Source organism: Bemisia tabaci, chromosome 4, assembly GCF_918797505.1.
Source record: "Bemisia tabaci chromosome 4, PGI_BMITA_v3".
In the NCBI taxonomy this organism is placed as follows: Eukaryota; Metazoa; Arthropoda; class Insecta; order Hemiptera; family Aleyrodidae; genus Bemisia; species Bemisia tabaci.
In genome coordinates, this window is record NC_092796.1 from 40,026,042 (window position 1) to 40,043,514 (window position 17,473).

Here is a 17,473-nt window from a genome sequence, read left to right on the forward strand (position 1 = left end):
CACAAAAATTATTCTTCACAGCTCAAACACTTAGCAGAAAGGTTTGTTGGTGGTAAAAATATCCTCTCACAGACGTTCAATGATAGCAATTGAATATTTTTAAAATATTTTAGACAAAACTTTGTGTCATGTTTGACACATGCTTTTGTTTTTGTAGATTTTTACATCGAAGTTCTCAAATGGTAAAAATTCAAGGCAAGTTAAATTTACTTGAGTTCCCAACTTATAAAAATGAAGTAATGAATTATTCACTGAGTGTCAAACTTTTATCCAGTATTCAACTAATTTGTTTGCTTTTTGGTTGTATGTTACAGCTTGGGTTGATATTCAAAAAGACCTAATATCTTCTAAAACTAGTGATGGAAATCGCATAATCGAGTATTTCTCTGCAAATCAGTGATGCTTTTAACTACCGTACATTTAGGAAGTGAAATACAGATTGAAGGAGCTCTGACTGAAATGTGATGGTGTTTTCTCTCTCCGCATCTTTTGATGAGTTAATTCCTTTACCAATGTCTCCGTTTGTAATTAGAATACCTACGTCGAGAAGAATTTCTAAGTAAGGATCTAATTCTTGCTTTTTTTCTCCAATTTTTCATCGTTTTCCAAAACCTGTTGGGGTGCCACGACCATACCTGCCATCTAATGCTCTCCCATACAAGGACTCCGTCTGTTTTACGTTATGTATGTAGGTCTCTATTTTTTTACTAAAACACCCATTTAATTCTGAATTTTGTATATATCACATTGCAAATGTTTTCAGAGCTCATTCCCCCCCCCTTCCCCGCCCCTCTTCTTTGAATATTGAGTAATTTTCTTTGTTTGTATTGACTATATTTTTTGTTGTGTCTACTTGATTCATTTTTTTAATGATTTCTTTATTTTATTTTTTTTAGCATTTTTCTGTTAAAATCACTTGAGATCCGCTTCATTCCACAGTCAAATTGTGAATTATGACTAAAATTGTACAATATGTATGTACGTATGTATGTATGTCACGTATGTAAGTTCGTTTAAGTGTACCTAGTTATATGTTAGTAAGTCTTGACACAAGGATGTTTTAGTCCTAAAATGTGTCAGTCAGGGACTATAATTTATTCATAAAAGTCTGCAAAAGACCTTTTTCCAATCAAGATTTTACTGTATCCGCTCAAAATGCTAAGCAAAGTGGGACTTATCTCTCGAGAAAAGTGCAAAAAAATTCTTAGGTTTTTTTTATTTTTTTTTATTTTTTATTGGGGGCTGTTCTTTTTTTTTAAAAAAAAATATCTATTTATAAAGAGTAAGTTCAAAAAAAAAAATATGTGGGGAACAACTGAAAACTTTGTAGTGAGGTTACCACCAGAATTATGGATTTGAAACCAAATCCTAGACTGTCATCCATTTTGGGGAAAGGCAAATCTATTTCTTTAATTTACAAGTATTGTCAGAACTGATTGAAACTCTCAAATTTTAGCTTTGTTTGCCTTTGAAAATCGATCAACGCTTTTTTTATTTTTTCTTTTTTTCTATGCCCTGCATTTTGTTATTGGGGAGTCATTAAGCGTCATGTAGAGTCGCAATATTCATTAGGTTTCTTAGTTTAGAACTTACACTGATATCATGTTATAAAAGAGGCCAAGGACTTAGAAACATAATTATTATTTAATTTTTTCAGCATTTTTTTTTCCTAATCAAATTGTTGTTTTCTAATCGCTATCCCCTGAAGCGGAAACAGAATATCTTTTGTAAAACCGTCAAGAAATTTTGTTCCAGGGGTTTCATCTTCACCTCAAAACTGTGAATGTTAGTTGCAAGTGGAACCGTTGTTAATTTATATCTAACCCTCGTTTATTTATTGATTAATTTTTTTTTATTTTTTGTTATAAAATTAAGTCTAATTTAAAGCTCTGTCATTGTTACCAATACTTACCGTGATTTGTCTTCTTGAATTGGGAATTTTGAATTATTTTGGAAATTTTTTTTACATGTGGTTGAAAAACAGAGGATGTTGCCGGACTGCACCTGAGCCTGCCAAATTCGTTTTCCATAATATGAGAAAATATATTTCTGTAACAATCATAACCATACTCTTACCATCTATGTTGCTCTCACCGAACATGCCGTACTTAAGCCCCAACTGTAGCTAATTATCATCTTTCTTTATCCCTCTGTATTTTTTTCCCCCCAGGAGGAAAAATTCTTAAAAGTATTGTTGTGCTGGTCAAGTTATTACTCATTTGTTGCTTTAGTGATAGAGAGTAAGGAAATTACCGTAGCCTAATGTGTAGGAATGTCTCTTTTCATTTTATTGGGTTTTAATCAGTAAGAATTGTCTCAAAATCCATTCACTTGAGATCAAAGACCAATAACTCTGATGACGTGAATGCGAAAAAAGAAAATGATGTACGAATTAGTCTACTTAGAAGTCATCCTGCTTACTGAATTTCCCATGGAAATTTCCATGAAGTTTCAGCCAGCCATCTCGTTCCAGTCTTAAGCAGTTCTGTATCTGAAAGATTTTTCTCTCATAAAAACGTGGTAATGTAGGCGCACAATCCAGCAAATGGTTACTTTTGAGCAGAACTATAAGTTGGTAGATGGATCCCTCTACTTTTTTTTCATAATTATCAATAGCTTTCTGGTGTATCCATGCTAATCGAATGAAGTTTTATTATGTTGCCAGGAGGTGAATGTTCCTGTTTTATTTCTTGAAAACTTGCTCTCTTCCTAACCAGCAATTAAATGTATTCCTGTTGCGTTTTCGGTGTTCTATCTTAGGACTGCTCTTATTTTAAATTTCTTTTGCTGTCTCTATGAGGGCTGATTATTCTGAAGGTTTTTTTTTTCTTTGAATTGAATTTAGTACTGAAGTGAATCCGCTAACAAAATGAAGGAAGTTTGACATTTTTGTAGTTATGCTGTATTTCTTACATCCAGTGTACAGTCCATGTTGAAGAAGATAATATCAGTGAAATTTTGTGTGAAGGGTTTGCCTAAAAATCGAATGAAAAGAATCCCAAAACTATGTCAGTTTGCAAAAACCATTTTAAGATTAAATATTTCATTGTGTAGGCTAGCATTGCTTGCTAGTTTTCCTTGCAGTTTACCTCAGCTTGCCAATGCAGCTTGAAATGGATAATTTTGGCTTGTATTTAGGTGTCAGAAATCGAAATGTAAGAGACAGATGTATTGCAGCAAAAAATGCTATACCTTTATCTTATAAAACAGCCTTCAAAGAATGTTGGTCTAAGCCTATGATCCTGTTGCATTGAAGTAACTTAATTCTCAGTGCGTCCTGTGAACAAATAGGATTCTAATGAGTTTATCTTATTATGATTGTCATTGCCATCGTGCGGTGGGTAGACAGTATTTTAAATAGGTTTTTCCTTTTATTAAAGAACTCATAACAGCAGTAATGATATGTGCGCAGGTACGTGACAAAGGTAAACATGTCTGGAAAGAGTGTTAATATTTCAGATGAGTCTGTAATTTGAACAGGATTTTTCTTCTTTCTTCTCATTCTTCTTCTTTTTTCCTGTATCTTGGAAAGGAGTACTTTGTTTTCTTTAAGGCAGGTCCGATCAGCCATTTAAAACTAACATAAACATACTGACGTTTGAGCTTGGTTGAGCAACATTTTTTTCTGCCTGCTCTGTAAAACAGTATGCATCAACTTTTGAAGATAACACAGAATATCAACCATCAACCTTTTTTAATTTGGAAGCATACTGAAATCAGGTTAGCTCTGGTGTGATTCAAGTCGACTTGGAATTCAAAGACAAGTTAGCTGTTTGAATTGACAAACTTGGGGGAAGCATTCGTGTAATTTTTGCATGAATTAGAGAGTTTTTGAAACACCTCCTGTGTTTTATGTGCAAGTTGGATGAGAATATATTCATTGAGGTGCCTAAATTTTGAAGTTGCTTTGTATTCCTCCATATGCTATCCCGCATTAAAATGGGATCCAAAACACTCGGTCAGCTTGGTTTTTCCTGGTCAAGTACTAACCTGCCATTTTGTTCTATTATTTTGGAATGGACCCTTTGGTCGCTTGAGCTATCATCAAAATTATCGAAATGCAAGGCTTTTGCATCATGAACACTGTAAAGCAATCTTCGAGGAAATTACAAAGGATTATTACCAGAAGTTTCTCTAAATCTGCCCAGGACTCCTTTCACTGTGAGGCCTCATATTTAAGTTCTGACCGAAGAAGTACAATAAATTAGTCATATATGAGGAGAGGAAAACTGGTAGTTCTTTCTAAACGGAAAACTTGTCAATATTTCACTAACTACATCCGCTTTCAAGACATTTTCAACATTGATGCATTAGTTCAAAGTTCAATAGAAGTAACATGTAAGGTCAAGAAAAGGAAGTCGCAATTTATAGCAAAATTACAGACGCAAAGTATCTTTCTCCAGAGGAATCTGCATAAATTTTGCTTTTTCCTGATAAAACTTACCTTGATCTTTCCCTATTTATGGCATTTGCACATCAACCATGTTATATATACCCATTACAAGAGAGCCATTTTAATGTAGATGAGGCCTTTGCAGAAAAAACATTTTGCTTTCAAGTTGAGAATTTATTCTCAATACTCCTGATTTAATTTCAAAAATATCAGATTTTTCCATCCTAACTCATTGAAGAGAACATTGTTTCCGAAGGCCAGCTTCACAAGATTTTCAGTTGTCATACCTAAGTGATCATAAAGTTCCAACAAAAAAGCTGCAACTCTCTTCACTCAAAGGATCGTTCTGAAATCGGAACTTAATCCTCTTTCATTATACAGCTGTAGACTCCCCTTAGAAACTTATGCAATGCTTTGCGTGATACCCTACTCTCCTTGACGCAAAAAAAAACCAGCATCTTTTTTCTTAACTTGTACCAGAAATTTCCCTACAACTGGCGTCTACTAACAGGCACTTTTATGTCATGTCATGCAAGAACCTATCCTGTCACTCTTTACAGTGCAAGATGCAATTTATGAACGGCCCCTTGTGTGGGGAATTTCATGACTCGATTTTTGACAATTCTGATTGAGCCTTCAAAGGTCCTCAGCAAGAGGTAATATGTGTCAACTCTTTGATTCACTCTGAACTCTCGTATATTTTTTTAGTAATATCTATTTACCATTGATTACAATTTAAAGTGTCTCCTCTTTAATCCCTTATACAACCCAAGTGTCTAAAACAAGGGTACCCAGAAGGAGAGTATACTGCCTTATTACTTCCTTTCCTTGTACAAAATAAGGAAATCTGAATAACACGGAAATCTGGTGAAACTTTCGAAAATTCTGGAGTCAGAAGACAGCCAGATAAAGCTGGGAAATGAGCTCCATATGACCTTGAGTATGATGCATTCTGTGATAAAGTAGGTGTGTAAGTCATTTCGGAACACATCTTTGAACTAAACTGTTTGTTCTTAGAGTAATTTTTGATGTCGGAAATGTTTTCCTTAGTTCTCTATTCTCTAACTTTAGAAAGTAGCTTTGAAAGCCCTTAGTAATCCTCTAAAATTACAAACCTTGGAGAAAGATGTAATGTATCTTTCAGAGTTGAAATGAGCTTTAAGTCAGTTTTGACGTTACAGGAGTACAGGGAAGAAAGTGGATATCACTCGAAGAATTATAAGAATATACTGCAGGCTCTAAATTTTTGACCGCATTATTTTTGTCCACCTCTATTTCTTGAAATAATCAGTAATAACTAAGACCCCAGTTCTTAGAGCAAGCAAAATCTAAAACTTACCCAACTTTTGAATAGGATTAATGTGATTTTCAGCCTCCTTTCCCTGTACTTCTCCATAATTTTTTTTCAGTTATTAACTAGATCAATCAACACAGGTCAGGTCAGTCATTCCTGTGGAAAAATCCTGAGACCCCACTACGCATTGATTATGAAAAGTTAAAATGAAATGAGATCATCCGGAAATAAGCTACATCTTTGTCATGCAATGAGGGGGGTAGTTGATCTCAAAAAAGATGCGCAGCGTCTGACCTATGTGAATTGATCTTTGTTATTACTATTCTGGTATGTTGATAAAGCGAGAGGTAGAAAATATTTTTTCTCCTCTACTAGACTATAGATTTCTTTTGAACATTTTTCAAAAGTTCAATAATAATCCTTGCTCTACCAGCGAGTGGAAATTACTTGCTCCATCTGCAAACCCTTGAAACTCTCGATTAAAACCAAATTTAATTCCGTATTTAGCCTTGGATATTACTTCTCATGCAACAATCTTGATTGTCTACTTAATCTCTAAAATAAGATTTGAACTGATGTTAAAAGTTGTTATTTAATTAATGTATTTATAATTTTGTGAATATTTTTATGAAAATTATCGTAAATTGTTTAGAATTTGCATATCAGATTCAGGTCAGCTTCGTGGAGCATTGTGAATGTGATATTGAATCACGTAATGATCGCAAGTTATGTGATCATAACTTGTGATAAAATGAGTTGAATGTACTGTTTCATTAAATAAAGCAAACAAAATTCAATGCTCCTGTTTAACATACTTTACCTCTTCTTACTTGCTCTAAATTTTTATACCTTCCTTGAAAGAAGAAGTAATATTTCAGCTCTTGTAGAGGCAGTTCCAAATAAGTTAATCCACTTTTAGACTGCGACAGAGAATCATCTGACATCAGTTAAAACATTGAAAGTAAATGGAAGAATCAAGATGACAGATCCTCTGTCACAGTCTAAATGTCCTTGAACTTGTTTGGCGTGGAATCTTAAGATCCTAATACATCCAAAATGTTGGGAGAATTGGAATTTTAGAGAAAATTTGAAAATTCAGAGATTTCCGGAGTTTTACAAGTACAAAAGTTAGATACCTGATGAAATAAACAGAAGTCCAGAAACAACAGGACACAGGTATTTTTTTTACCAAAGAAAAAAATTTATTTTAATATCACAGTTGAAAACCAAATCAAACCACACAAACAAACTAAACAAAGTCTTTTAACACAGGGGTATTTTGAAAAGAGCGTCTTACAAAATAATGTACAAATAAACGAAAAGTAACTTCACTTCTGAGACGCAATGATTCAGAGCTAAATAACTGCACCTCATGACAAGGGATGTTGGAAGTAGACTGCACACAGACCCCATTCCCCTCAATGTACTTCACAATTTTCAGAGCTATGTACCTCCTTTAAGAATACCGAATCATTTACACGCAGAGAACGCCAGCCAGTCAAGTTGGGATGCAAATACATCCATTTCTTCCAAAATTGGTGGCTACAAGTCATGGGCTTTAAATTAAGAAGTATCACCCGTGAAAAACAAACGTAACCATATGAAATCTATATAACTGAGGAGCGTTTCCCCAAGCTTTTAATATCTTAAAACAAAAAATTTCCCTGCAGCATTTCAGGCTGTTTCTATGGGTTCATTGATTCATAACAGGCCTGCAAAAAATTGTCTATACTTCAGAGCTTGTTTTGCCCATTAGCAAACATGAATATTAGACATTTCAGAACAATCTGTTAAATTATTGGAACACACTGACTACTAAAAAAAATATAATCAGAGACAGATCAGGAGAGTGATAAATTTATTTTTTGAGGGAATGTGGGGGAGTCACCTTACATCAGAGGTTACCATCTTCGTTCATGGTTAAAAGAAAAAGAATCTTATAGTTTGAGAAATAACATACTAAACTTTCAATCCTATCATTTTTGGGAGTCTTAAACCCTACTGAACTTTGAGAGCAACAGTTCAATCATAAAATACAAATAAAAGTTAATCTCCTGGCAAAAAGAGGTATCACTCTTTGGAGTCAGTAATTTAAAGGAAACAAACTTCATAGTTCAACAGAAACCAAGAACATTTTCAATCCCATCATTTCAGGGGAGACAAAATTTATTATTTTTTGATAGGGAAGAAAATAGACAAAAAAGCTTCAGTTCGAGCAAATTAAGAGCTACTCAAATGAATTCGAAACCTCTCCAAAAACCAAGATGAATTGTGGAAAAGCGCTTTGGCTGAAGATAATTACGCCAAGATAAGCTCAATTTAGATTTGAAACATCAGGGCAAATCTTATTGTGACGCCAAGGCCTGTAATACGTATAATTAGCAACCCTTAAAACTCATCATTATTGAACACAAAAAACTTACAATAAGAATAAGAGACAGGATAAATTATACATACTTCTACTCAACAGCAGCAACAGGTTATGCTCAAATGATTAAACCTCCTTGACTTGGACACTACAATTTTAAAACGAAACCATAGCGTTAGTCGAACAGAAACCAAAAGAGAAAAAAGGAGACAAAGAATAAAAAGAAAAATAGGAATATGAACTCGAAAGTCTCTTAAATACTTAGTATATATCTAAGGATGGCATCTCCATTATCCCTAACCTACCTACCTCAGGAGGTTAATAAAGGAAGTATCAAAATAGACAATCTGAAATGCCAGAGATGAGGCTGGGAGTTATTGCTTGAGCGTTCTGACAAAATTGGTCAAATCGTATTCTTCTTCATAATCTTTATCATCCCACAGATCTGGGAGCGAATCCAAAATTACTTTCATGGATGAATTAGAGCCAGGTGTTGAGTTGAGGCTTTGTGGCGCACTCCAAGTAGATTGGTCCATGCCACCAGATTGCCCACCAATTGTAAATAAATCCAACAGCTGTGAATGGAGAAAAAAAACAGGTAAATATATGTAGTGCTGTGATGAATCTAATTTAAACATCGTGTTACTCTTTTAAATTAGATACATAAAACTCTTCACTAGTTTAATTATGGAACTGAGTCTGACCGTCTCTATTCTCTAACATAAATGGAAAATACAGCTCAGGAAATAGGTCTTTGGAATCAAGTAAATCCGTAAAATTTGGAACAGCTGAAAAGACTGAGACTCGAACTTAAACAGGATGAAAAAAGAACTGAAATATCAAAATTCTCTGACTTTCCTGACTAATTTTGACAAAATTTTCCTCATTATATTGGTCAAATTAGTTAGAATTAAGGGCTCAGTGCTGTCTCCTCTGCAAAAGGCAAAGTTCCCTGACCTCTAGCAAAATTTCCTGACTTTTCCAGTTTTACAGGACGTCTAACACCCTGTTGAAGTTAGCTGGTGTCCGTTGTTTTATACTGAACATTACTAGTTATCAATAGGTACTTGATAAAATTATCAAGCCTATCAATGCCCGCTATTGATTGAGTCTAAATGTTCAACTCAAATTTAATTTTCATTTTGGTTGATGCGCCCTTCAAGCAGTAATTTTTGACCTCAACTTCATAAGTTGACTCATGAATCCATCACTTCACGAATCAGAACATACACACACCTAGATCTAGGTGAATAGAAATAAAATGTAACTCAACGAAGACGATACCTTATCTGTTCCCATGGTTTCCAAGCTTGCATTCTCACTACTGATGACTGTATTTGCTGTCATAAGTTTGAATTTTTGTAACCTGAAGCAGAGAGAATTTTATCACGTTCTGTCAAAAATCGGAGAATCGTGGCATTGGTAGTAATCAAGTGCATTAAGTAGAATACTTCGTTACGTTGCCAGAAAATGTTGATTAATATGGGTAGAACAAGGCTTGGTATTTTACAAAAATGTTACACCTAGATTAGATTTTAAGTCCCTCAAAACGCCTGTTCAGACTTAAAATTTTTCCCTGCAAGTAAGTCAAATGCAACTTTACAAAATTAAGCCTGGAATACTCTCAGTCACAGAACCTTTCTTCGATATGTTCATACATTGAATGCTTCAATTTATTCCATTTATTAGCTTAGGATGTCTGATAATGCTCTTCACCTTCTGCTCTTGCTTGGAGGAGAGTACGAGATGTTAAAGTCTATATTGATGGTAGCAGAGGTATATTGACAGTACAACTCCTAAACCCTGTACCTCCTTTGAGGTGTTTGAAAATCTGCTTTCCTATGTTATTTTTTCACTTGAGAGCAAATCAACATCATTCATTGTAGTTTTTTCAGAATTTGCCTTGCGCAGAGAAAAAAAATCACAAGAGATAATAATAATAATTGACATTTAGTGCTTATCCATTTAAAAAATAAAATATGACAGGCAGTCTGCAACAATGCAAACTGAGATATGTGGTGCAGAAATTTCACCGTCGATATGCCATAGAACCTAGATTTCAAGTCCGTGGAGATCATCCATTACATCCCCAGCCTTGACCAGTAAAATGGAGGTACGTTGAACGAACCTTCATTGAAAACTGTTTGTCTCTATAATATAAGTGCACTGCCTCCATTTTCCAAAAAATATGATTAAAAATAAATCAATTTCATGATTGAGGCCTAGATTATGAGGTCGTTTTTCAATGGGTCTGTTGAAAAATTTTGCTAGGGCGAAGACAAATGTTGCTGCGTGCAGAAAAAGCTCAAAAATCACCATCAGCACATCAAAAAAGTCTGAAGTTCACTCCTGGCATCACAACCTGTGCTCTATTAACTTCGCTCATCAATTATAGATTATGTCTGCCACAATATACTTTTGAAGAAGGAAGTTTCAAATTATGCATCTTTTTTACACAGATTATGAAGTTTGGAAATGATTGTGCACTTTCTGAATACACTCATTATGACGTTTCAGCAATTTTCCTTACAAAAAAAAAACTTTTTTCTCTAGCAAAACTTTCCAACAGCCCCATTTGAAAAGAAGAGACATTTCAAATTCAGGTAAATAATAATGAACGAAACACTTACCCCATGATCTTTTCTTCTAAAGTAGCTCGCGTTATCAATCTATAAACATTCACTACTTTCTTTTGTCCTATACGGTGAGCTCGGTCCATTGCTTGTAAATCCTTCATTGGACTCCAATCATGCTCTACAAATATAACCTGAACAGAAAAGCACATAGAGAGGTGTAGAAACATGAGCAGACGAATAGGCAGAGCTGTATTCCTTTATGCATCTTGCCATCTCCCTGAGCCGATGTGTAACTTTTTGCTTCAGGAGATTCTAACATATCTAGGGGCAAGCTCCGCCACAGCATTGCTCTGCTAAACGATTTGTGTATTTGAGTAGCAATGACTATCGTAATGTACAACTTAATTCAAGAAACTAATCCATAACGTGTAGCAGCATTAATACTGAGTAATATGGCATCACATTTGTAAGGATTCATTGAAAGTTTACATGAGGAACCACTGTAAAGGACATTGCCCATTGGTTCAATGGGTGAGCAAGAGACAGCGTTAAAATATCTCTCTCTCAAATGATAGCATTTTCAGGAAAATGATTAATTCCAGATTACAATAAAAGATGGCAAAAAAAATTAGGAAGAAACAAAACAACTTACTGTGTCTGCTCCAGTAAGGTTCAAGCCTAGACCTCCAACCTGAGTTGTAAGAAGTAGAACATCAATTGAGGGGTCATTATTAAACCGCGTGACAAGTGAATGGCGCAACGAGTGAGGCACACTTCCGTCAAGCCTCAAATAAGAAACAGTTTTCATCGTTGTCTTGAAAAGGTCATTTTCAAGAATATCCAACATGGCTTTAAGCTGACAAAAAATGAGCGCTCGATGCTGATTGATGACTGGTGTTTCTGTGTTTCCAGCCGCTCCAATGCCACAGTCGAGCAGTAGCTGTTGCAAGGCTGGAAGTTTTGCTGCATGCTGGATGTCAGACAAACTTGAGTCCTGTTCACGCAGTTGAGAAGTAATCCGCTCATATTGTGGGTGCTCAGCAGACAGCACGAGTTTGGGGTGATTACAAACATTTTGCAAATAACGTAATGCTTGGAAGATATTGGAGTTGCGTTTAGAATCGATATGATTTGTGAGGGATTGATGAGCGTGAGACTTGGAGAAATCTTCATACAGTTGCATTTGAAGTGGGCTCAAATCACAGTAGTAGTCCTGAAAAAATCATTCAAGATTAGTAGGAGAACTTTACAAGAAACTATGACTGCAGGAGATTCAAGAGGCAGGAGACATGGAGATTCAAGAGCTACACCATGGTGGGAAGAACAAAAAGCTTTCCTCTCGCACATTATTTCCCATCCAAAATTGTGAAAAAAAATCTCAGAACAGTGATATTTTAAAAAGTATCATTCCTAAAAATCCATTAAATGGATGGCTTTAACCAGAATTAACCTAATTGTGTTTTTCTTGCCTCATGTCCTCGCTTATTTTTTCATTTTTTCAGCCACAAAAAAATACTATAATATCTGAAACATTCCTTGAAAACCCCTAAATTTAAAAGAAAATTATCAGTAAATCTCAAGTGAAATGATTCTTAGTTTTCTGCCGAGCAAACAGGGCATGAAAGAAAATCAGTCATTGCTGAATGAGGGGTTGGACTGACAGTAGTTAAAGCTGTCCTGGTTTAGATTATTTAGAGCCCTGTACAGATTGCATGTCAATAGTTTTCACCATTCGCTCAAAACCTGAAAACATGCAGTACTTTAGAGACAACCTATGCAAGAAGAGAGCTTTAAATTAATACCAAATCTATCGTCCAATATAAGGCTACAGGAGATATTATGCGTTTTTAAAACTCCCTTAATAGATTGATCTCTTAAGTTGAATGATGTTCCTTTGACAGGTAATGATCAGTTCTGCTGAAGTTGAACAACGGGCACCTATTCTATCGATTTCTCCACATCAACAGAGATATTACTCAAAATCAGAGCAAAATCTGTTGTCGAACAGTATGTTAGGTAAAGAAGAACACTATTGGTGCTTCTATCCTTGTTGCTTGCAAGTGTTAGGAAATATCTGCGCAAAGTCTTTTGTATGTTTTGTGGCTTGAAGGAAAAATAAATGTCAAACACCCTGTCGGCATGTGTAAGAAACTCATGGGTTGAATTCCTACCAGCAATAAAATACAATGCAACTTTCTAGTGTGATCTCAAAGTACTTCAGAACAGAGCCTTTTTCAAAACGCCAATAGCATGAAGAATTGTTGCATACCTGAGTAATTTTAGGTGGGAGATCAGTGAGAACATCTTCTTTCATTCTGCGTAATACAAATGGAAGAACTTGGCGATGTAGAGCTTCCATGGCGAGAACACCTAGAGATGAGAGATTATAAAAAATATGAAGAGGTAAGAAACAAAGTAACTTTAACTATTATTACTGCAGGTGAGAAAATGCCACCTCATAGAATTACTTTTGTTTATGTTACAGTGCTGAGGTTCAGAACGAGTTTTGTAGGATTCTGCAGCTCAAATTCTCAGTAAAAAATTATTTAAAAATGTTCGATAAATCATGAATATGGACGAGAAAGGGTTTCATGAAATCATCTTTGTTATGTTTAAAGAGACAGACAAAAGACTGCGCAGGCAAACCATGCAACCTTTGGGAAAATACCATTGTACAAAGTCAACCGGCTGATGACTGAGGATTAGAACTGGAAAATTTCCTAAACAATTGCTTTGATTTTAATAAATGCAAATTATTTTTAATAGTTGACACCTTCCTAACACCTGATAGAGTTATGTGAGAGTTATAAGTAAATTTAAAATGGTAAATGCAAAACTTATTACACACAGAGTGCTTTCTTTACTTAAATACTAACCCAACAAAGGGCACAAAAATTATGGAGATCTTTACGCTTTGAATGGAAAGGATTTATCACAATATGTGTGGATTCAGTTCTTGGCATGTTCCGTTACGTAGACCTTGTTCAAACTCCTAAATGCAAATTTATGAAACACTTTCATTCTGAAATAAGCTTCTTGGTTTGATCAATATGCAATGATTTAAGATGTAACTCACCGGCTTCTTGTTCTTTGGCGGAGCTCTTGGCATCCCTGCTGGCTAAAATAGGACGACTGTAACGGGCATTGAACTGCTTCTCTGTACCAAGAAAGCCTGGCATAAGGAAGTCAAACAATGACCAAAGCTCCAGGACATTATTCTGGATTGGAGTTCCGGACAGAATTAGCCTGTGGTTTGCGTGCAGCTGCTTTATTGCTTTGGAGGACTGAAAAAAATTGGGGTTCATGAAAAAAGGGAATTTACAATTAGGAGAAGCTTGCTGAAAACTGTAATCCTAAATATATCACTGGATTGTTGTGAGGCTTATCGGACTGACAGATAAGGAAGAAAAAAGAAGGAGTATTTGAAATGTGCTGTGTAAAAAAGACAAAAAAAATTAAGTACCTGCAAAAGATAGAGGAAAAACAAAATTTCAAAAGAAAAGGAGACCAAAGAATACCTATACGGACAAAAAAAAGACCTTGCTGAGTAAAAAATTGTATTAAACAAATTGAATTTTTAAAACTGGTAACAGAGTGAAAAATGAAGAAGGAAAACTGAGGATAGAAAAATAGACAAGAATTTTTTCAACTAGAGGATGATGAAAGAAGCCCTCGGGAATTTCCGAACATATCAATGAGCTTGTCTTCCATCCAATTCTCAAGTTTTCTTCCAGTGGGTCGGTGGCATCCATTTTTTTAAATTCATTTTCTGACCTGAGTTTCAAGAAATTTTTTTCGGATTAAATGGCAAAAAAGCCACATTTTGAAAACGCCAAAAATGGGACCAGTTTGAAAAAATATATTTGGCGGGCTCTGATGACATAGCCAGGAGGGGGAAACGGCGTTTGCTGATTGGCTTAACTCAGCTTCAGGCTTTGACTTGCAACGTCAACTTGACTGACCGCCTATGATGGGTTGGATAGCTTCAAATAGCTTCTTCTCTCCTTGGAAGTGCTTTTTTGAACTTTTTAACGAACATTTAAGGTTTTTTCACGAAATTTTACGAGGGAAAAACTGCACTATAATCCTATAAACATTGCCACTACCCCACTCTTGACAATAATGTTGCTATTCAACTTCCTTGTCTTACTGAAACTTGCTCTTGCTCTAACTTCATGTTTTGTTGCTATCTTCTGTGTTGCACACTTACAAGAGCAAGAATATCTGATACGGCTCAATTTCTCCCCTGTTGGAAAACTCCATTTGCATGTTCACTGCCTTGGATTCAAGCACAAACTGCGATAGCTTTGTAAAAAAAGGCAATAGACAGAAGAGAAGATATCCTGACTTCGGCAATGGTGAAACACTCTGTGGGACAATGAGAGTGATTTCCTGTCTGGCCAGGAGCTTGCAGCTCATCCTAGCAGGAATCAAGGACTTAAAAATTGCACAGTATAAGTGCCTGGCAATCAATATGTTAATTACAAGTGGACCACATTTTGCAATTAACAACCACCATTTCTGGCTCATTTTAGGAATGACATAGATGCCATTGCTTTCCCTGTGCCAAAAGGTGCTTTTGTGGAAGTCACAGATAATGATTCCTTATTGCAAAATGTAATCCAAGTGAGTCTCCATGTTTTGTAATAATGCTGATTATCCCTCCCACTTTTTCCCCCGAATTAGAAAAAAACTTACCTTTGTTTTTCCATTTTTTATGATGTGACCTTCATCCAAAATGCAGTAGTTCCATTTGATAGAGGAGAAAAATTGGACATCTTTACGAACGATTTCATAGGACGCAACGATCAAGTTATGACTGTTGACCAGAGTGCGTAATCTATCAGAAACAATGAGGGGAATATAGATTAAACTCTGACAAGATATGCTCTGAATATAATGATGAAGAGACTAAAACCATTGAGAGGAAGTTAAATGAACATACAGTGTCCAATCAATTCCATCATCATTCATTAATTTTTTCATACGGCAAGAGTTGGCTTAGATACCCTCCAATTTCAGACGCAGAATATGGACAAGATTTAAAATGATCATATTGGATGAATTAGTTGCGGTAGCATGTGGCCTCGAAGCGCCACAAAACACAAGAAAAATTTAATTTCATTTTTTAATATATTATGTACTGTAAAGCAAACAGGCAAGACTAATAGTGTGGCATATTTTACTCCTAGCTTCACTGTAACTTTGGAAATAAGTGCACTAATCTGCTATTCTAGATCTGGAGACAAGATGTATTCTCAAGCAAAAACTACCCAGTTTGCAAGCCCAGTCTGATGCTACTAAGATGAAAATATGCCAAGCTCCAGCGACGGAAATTCTCTTGTTTAGGAGGGGACTTGCGTAGAAAAATTAGAAGAGTATTGATGCTAAAGTCTACCTCTCTCTTTCCTGAGGAGGGCCTCCATAAAGAAGCGGATTTAGATATTTTCTTGATACGAATTTATCGACTTCATAAACCCAATGTCCAGTTAAGGTGGGTGGACAAATAACAAGAGATGGCAAAGGAGCACAATCGGCACTTTTCTTCAACTGTAATCATAAGAAAATAGAGATATAATTAATCTTTTTGGCAAACAATACTTGCATTTAGAAATAACATATGAATCAAAACAGACGATTTAGTTCTGCCTAAATGGTAGGGGAAAAATTTGAAAAATTCCTCTGTAAGAATGCGTGTTAACACGTCCACGGCCAAATTGTTTTTACAAAATTGTTCCTGTAGGATTCAAAAAACATGCAAAAAAACAGTAAGACTGAAATGCTTAAAACTACAGTTGTCACCGATTGCCACAACTCTGGGACTTCTGATAGTTACATACATAGCTAGAGCGGTATGACAAATTCCTTTGAGTACCTGCAGACATTGTGCTATAGCATGAAGAGAATGCGCTGTCCAAAAGACTGTTTTCATCATTATAACTATTTCAGCTCAGAGCGACCAATGGAGAAACAGTCATTATGGCTACTTTGATAGTCAACGTGTTTAACTACATATACAACCATGATTCATCCACGATGGAATGTAATATATGGGCCTATTCCTTCACTAAGGTGGCATCTGAACTTTGGAATGAAGCACAATCATGAAAAAACGATTTGCTTGTATCTAGAAAGTGTTTACCTTATAGTGTTCACTTCGAGTATAGTGGTCACCCGCAAGAATGCATATTGATTGCAAAGTTTTTCCCAAGCCCATGTCATCACAAAGAATTCCATGCAACTTGTATCTGTTCAAGAATGCTAACCAGTTGACTCCAGCCTGGAAAACGCAAAAAGTAATTTGGATGAATCAATAACCTCCTTGACTAGTAGTGCCAATTGTGCTGCAAATTACACTACGGGCAAAGAAAACTCTTCTATCTTCATGCCATTTCAACGGATGACTGACATCTTAAGAAAGAACATAATCTTAATAAATAAATAGAATAAAGGAAGAAATAAATTAGTTTGCGGTGATGATATTCTCACCGGCATTTTGTGAGAAGAGATCTGTAATTGATTTGAGCACTGTAAAACATTATTCAATTATGCTAAATTGTAATTAGGATATGGATCTTCCTCTGAACATTTGATAAATCAGCCGTCGCAGTCCTCTAAAGGTTCAAAAAACCTTCCATGGACAAGATTATCTTTTCGGATATATTATGATGCATTTGCGGTGATGTGTAAGTGTTTAATCCTTAGATTCCTCAAATTACAAGCCTAGATATCTATTTGAGTTTAGATAGCAAGAAGGGGGGGGGGACGGAAAAGAATGATAATGTGCATTTGAGTGCCTGGAGAGTATGCACATTTTTCAAGTTTTACAGATAAGACACGCT

At 35.5% G+C, this 17,473-nt stretch overlaps 2 protein-coding genes across 4 annotated transcripts in view; one reads left to right on the forward strand and one right to left on the reverse strand.

Annotated features, from left to right (window-relative positions):
* The window catches only part of LOC109031481 (uncharacterized), a 31,716-nt gene extending 25,232 nt beyond the window's left edge, over positions 1-6,484 (forward strand). For all 3 annotated transcript variants that reach the window (XM_019043001.2, XM_019043002.2, XM_019043003.2), the window contains one exon: positions 315-6,484. In XM_019043001.2, the coding sequence (XP_018898546.2) occupies positions 315-400 (86 nt within the window). In that variant the 3' untranslated portion in view covers positions 401-6,484. The remainder of the gene's footprint in view (positions 1-314) is intronic.
* Positions 6,485-6,851: 367 nt separating this feature from the next.
* The window catches only part of Hel89B (histone acetyltransferase 1), a 40,784-nt gene continuing 30,162 nt past the window's right edge, over positions 6,852-17,473 (reverse strand). Inside the window, 9 exon segments of the mRNA XM_072299847.1 lie at positions 6,852-8,630; positions 9,340-9,421; positions 10,686-10,822; positions 11,284-11,844; positions 12,901-13,001; positions 13,708-13,915; positions 15,330-15,471; positions 16,030-16,181; positions 16,774-16,911. Of these exon segments, the coding sequence (XP_072155948.1) occupies positions 8,430-8,630; positions 9,340-9,421; positions 10,686-10,822; positions 11,284-11,844; positions 12,901-13,001; positions 13,708-13,915; positions 15,330-15,471; positions 16,030-16,181; positions 16,774-16,911 (1,722 nt within the window). The 3' untranslated portion in view covers positions 6,852-8,429.